The 11,111-nt window shown below is 48.9% G+C and overlaps 1 protein-coding gene across 1 annotated transcript in view; it reads left to right on the top strand.

The window, feature by feature from the left end:
- Window positions 1–5: 5 nt before the first annotated feature.
- The window catches only part of LOC147702706 (uncharacterized), a 165,983-nt gene continuing 154,877 nt past the window's right edge, over window positions 6–11,111 (top strand). The window contains exons 1-3 of the mRNA XM_086929434.1: window positions 6–2,567; window positions 4,697–4,769; window positions 7,245–9,861. Coding sequence (XP_086785560.1) covers window positions 141–2,567; window positions 4,697–4,769; window positions 7,245–9,861 — 5,117 coding nt within the window. The 5' untranslated portion in view covers window positions 6–140. The remainder of the gene's footprint in view (window positions 2,568–4,696; window positions 4,770–7,244; window positions 9,862–11,111) is intronic.

The raw sequence follows: 11,111 nt of genomic DNA, 5'->3' as shown, positions 1-11,111 counted from the left end.
CACACAGAGAGCAGCTCAAACGCAGCAGATCTGGGAATCTGTGGTGAAGGACTGGAAGTGTTCAGCAGCCAGGCCCCCACCCCTCCACTGTCTGCCCAGGCTCTGCAAAGGCGTCATCACTGGCAGTGTATCTGTGCGCAATGAATCCCCGGGGCTCCCAGCAGCGGTGGCAGTGGCAGGTCCTGTGCCTCGTCTCCCTCTGGGGCGGGGTCTGTGCTCAGCTCCGGTACTCGGTGCTGGAGGAGGCAGAGCCGGGGACAGTCGTGGGGAACGTGGCCCGGGACCTGGGGCTGGAGGCGGCCGCGGTGTCTGGGCGCCGGCTGCGGCTGAGCTCCGAGGGCAGCGCGGGGCATTTCACTCTCAACCTGGAGAGCGGAGCCCTGGCTGTGAGGGAGAAGATCGACCGGGAGAGCCTGTGCGGGGGCAGCCCCGGCTGCACCCTGGCGGCGGAAGTGGTGATTGAAGACCCCCTGGAGCTCTTCCGGCTGGAGGTGGAGGTGCTGGATGTCAATGACAACGCGCCCACCTTCCCCACCGCTGAGCGCGTTGTGCAGATTATAGAAGCAGCTCATCCCGGAGCGAGGTTTCCACTAGAGGGAGCCATCGATCCAGATGTTGGAAAGAATGCAGTCTCTGATTACAGACTGAACCCAAATGAACACTTTACACTGAACGTGAAACGTCTCGCGGACGAGACACTGCTTCCCACGCTGGTCCTCGAGAAGGCTCTGGACCGAGAGGGCCAAGGGCAGCACGAGCTGACCCTCACGGCCGTGGATGGGGGCAGCCCCCCCAGATCCGGGACAGCCCGGATAATTGTGACTGTCCTGGATGTGAACGACAATGCGCCCGTCTTCAACCAGTCTGTGTACAAAGTGAAACTAAGAGAGAACGCCCCAGTGAAGACGACACTGATCACTCTCAGCGCCACTGACAGCGACGAGGGACTCAATGGAGAAATGGAATACTCCTATGAAGAGCACACCCTGGATGCGATCAGTAACTTGTTCCATTTGGACTCCCGAAGTGGAGAAATATATGTAAAAGGAGATGTGGACTTTGAAGAAAAGAAAACCTATAACATTCACGTGAGAGCGACAGACAGGGGGACACCGCAGATGGAAGGTCACTGTCTCATTCAAGTTGAAATAGAAGATGAAAATGACAATTCCCCAGAGGTTATCATAACCTCCCTGGCACATTCAGTTCCAGAAAATACCCCCATTGGGACAGCAGTGGGTGTGTTCAGAGTCCGAGATAGGGATTCCGGACTGAATGGGAAAGTTCACGTGGATATTTCAACGGACCTTCCATTTAAGATCAAATCGTTTGCAAATCATTACTCTCTGATCACAGATGGGGTGCTTGACAGGGAACACAAGTCTCAATATTTCATCGAGCTGGTTGTTACTGATTTGGGGAGCCCCCCTCTGCAAACAAAAAAAGAAATTACCCTCAACATTTCAGACGTCAATGATAACCCCCCGCAGTTTCCGAGTCCTTTCCTCGATGCCTCCATCAGGGAGAACAACGAACCCGGCACTTTGCTCTGCACTGTGTCCGCCTCCGATGCGGATGAGGGAGAGAACTCTCGCATCACGTACTCCATAGCAGAGGAGCGGATAGAGGGCTCCCCGGCCTCGTCCTTCCTTTATATCAGCTCCAACACCGGAAGCATCTACGCCCAGCGCTCCTTCGATTATGAGCACGTGCAGGTGTTACACATTAGTGTTGTTGCAGAAGACGCGGGTTCTCCAAAGCTCAGCTCCAACGTGTCGGTTTTCATTTACATTCTGGATCAAAATGATAATGCCCCGGTGATCGTGTTCCCTGTGCCCTCCAGAGAGGCCACCGTGGAGCAGAGGATTCCTCGGGTGATCCCGGTGGGTTACTTGGTGACTAAAGTCACAGCAGTGGATGCGGACTCTGGTCACAATGCCTGGGTCTCGTACGCGCTCCTGCAAGGTCCGGATCCGTCTCTATTTCGAATATCTCCCCACACTGGAGAGCTGCGGGCGGTCAGGAGGCCTCAAGAGACCGAGAACCTCACCCAGAAGCTTCTTATTCTAGCCAAGGACAATGGGGAGCCGCAGCTGTCCACCACAGTGACCATCCTCCTGTCACCAGAGGATGACGTCAGCGTGGACACGCCCACATCTCATGATTACCATAAAACTCCAATGGAGGACACTGACATGACCTTGTACCTCATCATATCCCTGGTGGCCATCAGTGTTCTGTGTCTGGTCACTTTCATCATTCTCTCTGCCAGATGCATTATGGGAGGAAACCGTGGCACCTCTTTGTGCTGTTGCATCGAGCCATCACAACCTTGGGATTTCTCCAAACAGCCCCACCACACTCTTCAGATGAATGCGGATGGGTCATTGTGTTACGCAGAGGTCAGCGTGAGACCCTCCGACCCCCTGAATCAGGGCTACAGGACCTGTGTATCCCAAGGAAGTTTTACCTTCATGAAACCCCTGCAATTTCCGGAACTCAGAGATACTGTGAACGAAATGGATCCATTTGTGCCCTCTGTGGAGAGGTTAAACGAGGTCAACCAGGTGAGGTAGTTAGGCACTGCACCAATATGTTACTGGTGTTTCCTTACACAGCGTATATTTCTGCCATAGAGCTACACAGCTCTCCCAGACTGTCAGACTTTGACATTATATGTTGTGCTGTGTGCATACTTTTATGTAGTGTGCATTTTCGAACATTTTCGGGTGACTTGCACCTGTGTGTGAGGCAGAGTTGTATGCCTATTTAGCTCCAACGTCCTATTTCAATATCTCATTGCACTAACTTTTTTTCATTTTACAAATACAAAAAATACGTTTATCTGTTTATGTAGTAGCATTATCTACTCTAGCCAAAAACATCCACTTCTGGGTACATGGTAAGCGTGTCCATTAATGAGCACGTTGATTTGCGGCATTTGGAACATTATCTCTTAGGGATCTCTTGCACTTAGTTGTGTTTCTTATTTCGATGCAGCCAATTAATAGTCCCTCTTGTTGAAAAGTTTTGAAGTGCGCCCTTGCTTTTAAATGGAATGGGAAGATGAACCAACCCAGCGTCAGCAGCAGCTGTGCTTTCACTTTTCGTTCTCCTCCCAACTTCTATTTTGTGTCGCTGGTTCTGCTCGCAGTCCCCAGCGCGCGCTCAGCATCAGCACCCGCGGCGAGACTGATCCCTCGAGCCGATGAATCTTGTTCTGCAGCTGCACTTCCCGTCTTGGGAGATAAGCAGAGACGTTTCTCTTTTTATGGAGAGGCTGGTGTATTTATAAAAGGAGAAAGAAAGGGCCGACTTGCAGCTCTCACGGGCGCAGGGGGTCTTGTTCAAAGTTTAACTCTCAGTCGGGTTAGTCTCTCCGATGTGGATTTCAAGGCCTCTTGTAAATGACTTGGATTGAACGGTGGCAGTTATTGTCGGTGTGCTGTTACTTTGCTTGCACTGTGAGGGCTGATTATTGTAAAATACCAACGCGTCGTGTGCTTCCCCGGACTGTGGGTGCCGAGCGCCCCCTTCCTGCAGTCTAATGATCCTAAAGTTTTGTTACAGGCGCAAAGTCAAACCCTGTACGTGAACTCAGTCACAATGCAGTTATCTTTCTATAGACATTCCAATCAATCCTTAATTTGATTTTTCCTTTATTTGCGCTCGAGTTGCCTGTTCTTTCAAATAATTGTCACTGGGGTTGTTTAAAAGCATTGAAGAGCGTGTTTGCGTTTACATGAAGGGGGCAGCGAACCAATCAGTGATTGGGTTCACTGTCAGCAGCTGTGTTTTCACTTTCGTCCCCTCCTCCCCCTCCCGTGTTTGTTCCATTCATTCCCTGGCTGTCCACAGCGCGTGCTCGCATCAGCAACCAGGGAGACACTGGTCCCTCGGTGAGGCTTGATCTGCAGGTCTCCTGAGATATGCAGAGATGTTTCTCTTCCCTTGGAGAGACTCGTGTATTCATCGGACCGACTTGCTGCTCTCCGGGGCGTATGGGGTCCTGTTCGTAGTTGAACCTTCAGCCGGGTCAGAGCTTCCGGTGTACGGACATCTTTGCTGTGGATTTAGAGGCCGCTTGTAAATGATTTGAATTGAACTGTGGAAGTAATTCACGCCTTTGCTTGCGCTGTGAGGGTTGATTACTGTTAAATACTACCCCGCCTGTCATGGAAGTCAATTCACCAAAATGCAAGAGATGGCGGAAATGACTTCCCATGCCCGTTGACCTTAACTTTCACTCATATGTGCACATGCTTACACAAACACGCATTCACACATGCACACACATACACACTCTCCTACATAAACACACTCAAAACTGCAAGCGCACATACATTTAAGCACTTTTTTTTACTTACCTCAGCAGCCAGGGAAAGTTATATTCCAGCTGTTTGTACTCCATTTTTTAATTAAACTAATAGCGAATAAAAAAAATATTATTCACTATTAGATTAGTAAAAAAAAAATTGACAAAAGCTAGTAGAGTGAAGTCCCCACTGACGTCCATAAGGACGATCTTCTGATCCTGCCACTGCAGACGCCAGGGGTCACAAAGGCAGTGCCAGGGGTCCCAAGGGGCTTGCCAGCGGTCACAGGAGGGACCCCTAAATGACGTCCGTGCTTCCCCGGACTGTGGGAGCCTCTTCATGGAGTCTAATGATACTAAAGTTTTTTTTCTTTTCATTAGGACATAAGTCTGTGGGGTGAACTCAGTCACAATTCAGTGTTCTCTTACCGCATGATAACGGTTTGCAGTGTACGTATACAGGGAAGATATCCATTATAACTTTTTACCCACTGCCAGTGAAGACCATATGTGTACGTGCGCCTATATATATAATATTCTCTCTTACTTTACAAAATGCAGTCCATCTTCTTTTCTTTGCATCTGATGTATCCTGTTCATTCGTCTAGGAAAAGCGAGCTTGGAAGTGGGGGTGGGTGATGGGAAGTAGATGAAGAACTGTGGTTAGGTAGAGGTGAGGAAAGTGTATTAAGTCATGTCACCAGTCGCGTCTCTCTATCCATGCAGAGGGCACCACAGTTCTACTTGACAAGCTATTATTGAATAGACACCTGCCAAATATATTAATCTTGATATAACTGTTTTTGCTATTCCAGCTATTTGTACTCCATTTTTTATTAACCCCTTGTGTGCTCGTGACAGAACCGTTCCATCACGAGCCGCCGGTGGGCTGTGCTGGTGACGGAACGGTTCCGTCACGGCTCGCTCGCCGCGACTGCGCGAACTCCGCGACTGCGCGGCGCGAACTCCGCGCCTGCGCTGAGCATTCTCTTAGGCGGGCGGGGCCGTGATGGAACCGTTCCATCACAAGCACAGCCCACCCAAGGCTCGTGACGGAGCGGTTCCGTCACGAGCACAGGAGCACCGCGCCGCCCCCCTCCCCCTTAGCAATAGCCGCCGCAGTGAAGGGGTTAAACTAATAGCTACTAATGTAATATAATTAAATACTATTATAATTAAAAATTGACAAAAAAGCAAGGAGAGTAAAGCCCCCACCGACTTCCAAAGGGACAAGCTGCTTCTGTTGGTGGAAATGATTTAGCCATTGCTGACGCTAGGGGTCACAAAGGCAGTGCCAGGGGTCACAAGGGGCATGCCAGGGTCGCAGCACCGACACTTGGTGACCCCTTAATTATGTACGTAACACCTTTGTTCTTCCCAGGACTGTGGATGCCTCTTCATGGAGTCTAATGACCCTAAATATATATAAATAAAAATTTAACATGACCCATGACCCACCACTGTGGGGTGAACTCCATCAAAATGCAGTGTTGGCTTACTGCATGATGAGGGTATGCAGTGCGCTTATAAAGGGAAAATATCCATTAATTAGAACTTTTAACCCACTACCAGTGAAGCCTGTGTGTGCGTGTGTGTATATATATATATATATATATATATATATATATATATATATATATATATATATATATATATATATATATATTATTCTCTCTCTTACTTTACAAAATGCAGTCCATCATTCTTTTCTTTGCTTTTGATGTAGCCTGTTCATTCGTCTACGAAAAGCAACCTTGGAAGTAGAGGAACAACTCTGGTTAGGAAGGGGTGAGGGACGTGTATGATGTCACATTTTGTCACCAATCACATCTCTCCATCCACACAGAGGTCACCACAGTTCTACTTGACAAGCTATTACTGTATAGACATCTGCCAAATATATTAAAGCTTGGTGTAGCTGCTTTTGCTTTTTTCTTTGTGGTTTCCAAATTTAAAAAACTTGCATTGAGAACACTGATTGGCCTTTCTGTTTTTAGTTTCCATGTCTATCCCCTATCTTGCTTGAGTTTCTACTCGGTATGAACTTGTGTCCACCAGGTGCCTTATTTTTCCCAACTGTACAATTTAATTTGATTGTGTTGATCTAAAGATCGCTCTTCTTCTAAAACAAAATAAATGGTTCCACTTTGTTGGTGACTCTGAACAGGTTCTTTCTTTGTGAAGGTTAACAAGTCAGTAAACTATGAAAGCAGCATCTGCCTTTCATTAATGGTGACAGGCTGATGACAAGTACTGAATCGCCAGGAGTCTGAGTCTCAGTTGTGTAATATTCTGATCATAAACTACTTCCTGCTGCTCTGTTTTCGGCTGCATGTGATGGCTCTGATGTGTTTGCTTTTGTATTCATACATATATTTAGCGGGGGCCTAACACATTGCCTTTTATTATCTATACTGTTACATTGGTATGCACAGCCTACATTTCCAATTGTTTTTTTTGTAACAAATCCGCTTGAGCCCATGGTAACCTTGTAACAGTACTCTTAAAAAGTTTGTACATTTTAAATGTTAGAAAAGAAACGGGTGCCGAAATTCCAAGTCCTATCAATTTAGCTTTTACCTGACATAAAATATATACAGCTTTCACATTTCATGCAACAGTAGTACAACTTTAAATTGTACATGGCTGGTTTAGGAGAGTGAACAATAACCAGCAACACTCTGATCTTAAATTCCCATTTTGCCTAACTTCTAGCAGGTTATATTCAACATAACCAACTTTGTCTTCAGATAAAACTATGTACACACGAAGAAACTACTGCATACATTTTAGCATACACTTCATGAAGTGTTTGTGCCTTTAAGAAGGTGTTGCCAATGGCTGGAAGTGCGAACAGACTTTAGCCAATGAGCTGCGCGGTTCGCACCAGATCCTCTCATGTTCTGTCATCCAGCTCCACCCCATGTAGCTTTACATCCTCATGTTCCCTCCTCCCGATCACACACGGGAGCGGCTCAGACGGTGGAGAGCTGCCCTCCCCTCCCCGCTGAAGCTGCTGTGAAGGACTGGACGAGCTCAGCAGCCCGAGCCTCTGCGTTGTCTGCTCTGGCTCTACCGAGGGGTCATTACACACTACACACTTGTCTGCTCAGAATGGCCGGTGCGATCACTCTGCCACTGTGGACCTGGCAGCTCCTGTGCCTCGCTTCCCTCTGGGGTGGGGTCTGTGCTCAGCTCCGGTACTCGGTGCTGGAGGAGGCAGAGCCGGGGACAGTCGTGGGGAACGTGGCCCGGGACCTGGGGCTGGAGGCGGCCGCGGTGTCTGGGCGCCGGCTGCGGCTGAGCTCCGAGGGCAGCGCGGGGCATTTCACCCTTAACCTGGAGAGCGGAGCCCTGGCTGTGCGGGAGAAGATCGACCGGGAGAGCCTGTGCGGGGGCAGCCCCGGCTGCACCCTGGCGGCGGAAGTGGTGATTGAAGACCCCCTGGAGCTCTTCCGGCTGGAGGTGGAGGTGCTGGATGTCAATGACAACGCGCCCACCTTCCCCACCACTCATCATGGTGTGCAGATCGGAGAATCCGCTCCTCTGGGAACGCGGTTTCCACTAGAGGGAGCCATAGATCCAGATGTTGGAAAGAATGCAGTCGCCGATTACAAATTGAACCCAAATGAACACTTTACACTGAATGTGAAACGTCTCGCGGACGGGACACTGCTTCCCACGCTGCTCCTCGAGAAGGCTCTGGACCGAGAGAGCCAGGGGCAGCACGAGCTGACCCTCACGGCCGTGGATGGGGGCAGCCCCCCCAGATCCGGGACAGCCCGGATAACTGTGACTGTCCTTGATGTGAACGACAACGCGCCCGTCTTCAACCAGTCTGTGTACAAAGTGAAACTAAGAGAGAACGCCCCAGTGAAGACATCACTGATCACTCTCAGCGCCACTGACAGCGACGAAGGACTCAACGGGGATGTTGTATACTCCTATGAAGGGCACACCCTGGATGCAATCAGTAACTTGTTCCATTTGGACTCCCGAAGTGGAGAAATATATGTAAAAGGAGATGTGGACTTTGAAGAAAAGAAAACCTATAACATTCACGTGAGAGCGACAGACAGGGGGACACCGCAGATGGAAGGTCACTGTCTTATTCAAGTTGAAATAGAAGATGAAAATGACAACTCCCCAGAGGTTATCATAACCTCCCTGGCACATTCAGTCCCAGAAAATACCCCCATTGGAACAGCAGTGGGTGTGTTCAGAGTCCGAGATAGAGATTCCGGACTGAATGGGAAAGTTAACGTGCATATTTCAACGGACCTTCCATTTAAGATCAAATCGTTTGCAAATCATTACTCTCTGATCACAGATGGGGTGCTTGACAGGGAACATAAGTCTCAATATGTCATCGAGCTGGTTGTTACTGATTTGGGGAGCCCCCCTCTGCAGACAAAAAAAGAAATCCTCCTCAACATTTCAGACGTCAATGATAACCCCCCGCAGTTTCCGAGTCCTTTCCTCGATGCCTCCATCAGGGAGAACAACGAACCCGGCACTTTGCTCTGCACTGTGTCCGCCTCCGATGCGGATGAGGGAGAGAACTCTCGCATCACGTACTCCATAGCAGAGGAGCGGATAGAGGGCTCCCCGGCCTCGTCCTTCCTTTATATCAGCTCCAACACCGGAAGCGTCTACGCCCAGCGCTCCTTCGATTATGAGCACGTGCAGGTGTTACACATTAATGTTATTGCAGAAGACGCGGGTTCTCCAAAGCTCAGCTCCAACGTCTCTGTTTTCATTTACATTCTGGATCAAAATGATAATGCCCCGGTGATCGTGTTCCCTGTGCCCTCCCGAGAGGCCACCGTGGAGCAGAGGATTCCTCGGGTGATCCCGGTGGGTTACTTGGTTACTAAAGTCACAGCAGTGGACGCGGACTCTGGTCACAATGCCTGGGTCTCGTATGCGCTCCTGCAAGGTCCGGATCTGTCTCTTTTTCGAATATCTCCCCACACTGGAGAGCTGCGGGCTGTCAGGAGGCCTCAAGAGACCGAGAACCTCACCCAGAAGCTTCTTATTCTAGCCAAGGACAATGGGGAGCCGCAGCTGACCACCACTGTGACCATCCTCCTGTCACCAGAGGATGACGTCAGCGTGGACACGCCCACATCCCATGATTACCATAAAACTCCAATGGAGAACACTGACATGACCTTGTACCTCATCATATCCCTGGTGGCCATCAGTGTTCTGTGCCTGGTCACTTTCATCATTCTCTCTGCCAGATGCATTATGGGAGGAAACCGCGTCACCTCTTTGTGTTGTTGCATCCAAAGATCCAAACCCTTTAATGTCTCTAAACTGCCCCACCCAACGCTCCAGGTAAATCCGGATGGCTCTTTGTCCTATGCAGAGGTTACCCCGCGGCCAGGAGATCCCATGAGTCAGGGCTACAGGACCTGTGTATCCCAAAGTGATTTCACTTTCATGACACCGGCGAGCTTTCCGGAACTTAAGAACACTTTGAACGAACTGGATCCATTTGTGCCCTGTGTGGAAAGGTTAAACGAGATCAACAAGGTGAGGTACAGGTACCTACTGCACAAGTATGTTACTGGTGTTTACTCACAAGCCCTGTATGTTTGCCCAAGAGCTACACATCTCTCGCAGACTGCCAGACCTTGAAAGTATATTTTTGTGTTGTGTGCATAATTGTATGTAGATTGCGCATTTTCGAGGACTTGGCAATTTGCACTGGTGTGTGTGCGCAGAATTATATGCCCGACTTGCTCCTCAGTCCTATTTTAATATCTCATTGCATTCATTTTTTATATTTTACAAGCATTAAAATGCGTCTTTCTGTTTATGTAATAGTATAGGCTACTCTTGCCAATAATGTTCACTTCCGTTTATATGGGACGCGTATTCATTTGTGTTCATTTGCTACATTTTCTTTCCTCTTAAGAATCTCTGCACAAAGTTGTGTTTTTTTGTTTTGAAGCAGCCAATTAATAGTCACTCTCGTTGTTAAAAAGTTTGAAGAGCGCACTTGCTTTTAAATGAATTGGGACGGCAGCAGCCAGTCCAGCGTCGAACAGCTGTGCTTTCACTTTCGTTTTCCTCCCCCCTTCCGTGTTTGTGTCACTATTCTGATGTCTGCCCACAGCGCGCGCTCAGCATCAGCACCCGGGGAGATGCAGATCCCTCGAGCCGATGAATCATGTTCTGCAGCTGCACTTCCGGTCTTGGGAGATGAGCAGAGACGTTTCTCTTCTTATGGAGAGACTCTTGTATTTATAAAAGGAAAAACAAAGGGCCGAGTAGCCGCTCTCACGAGCGCATGGGGTCTTGTTCATAGTTTAACTCTCAGCCGGGTTAGAGCTTCCGATGTACGGACATCTTTGCTCTGGATTTCGAGGCCTCTGGGAGATGACTTGGATTGAATTGTGGAAGTTATTGTCGGCGTGCTGTTACTTTGCTTTCGCTGTGAGGGCTGATGAATGTTAAATACTAATGTGCCCGTGTTTCCCTGGACTGTGGGTGCAGAGCGCCCCCTTCCTGCAGTCTAAGGATCCTAAAGTTGTTTCACGACACAAATCCCACCCTGTTCGGTGAGCTCAGTCACAATGCAGTTATCTTACTTTAGATAGATAGATTCTTAATTTATTTCTTCCTATATTGTGTATGAGTAGACTGTTCGGTCGTCTAGGGGAAAAACAAGCGTTGCAGTTGAGATGGGTGATGGGAGATAGAGGGTTAGGAATGAGCTACATTACGTCACATGATGTCACCGGCGCCTTATGTCCATTCACGCCAAGGGCACCACCTCTCTACA

Source organism: Lissotriton vulgaris, chromosome 7, assembly GCF_964263255.1.
Source record: "Lissotriton vulgaris chromosome 7, aLisVul1.2, whole genome shotgun sequence".
Classification (NCBI taxonomy): domain Eukaryota; kingdom Metazoa; phylum Chordata; class Amphibia; order Caudata; family Salamandridae; genus Lissotriton; species Lissotriton vulgaris.
Note: the sequence above shows the minus strand (reverse complement) of the source record. Positions and strands in the feature narration are given on the sequence as shown.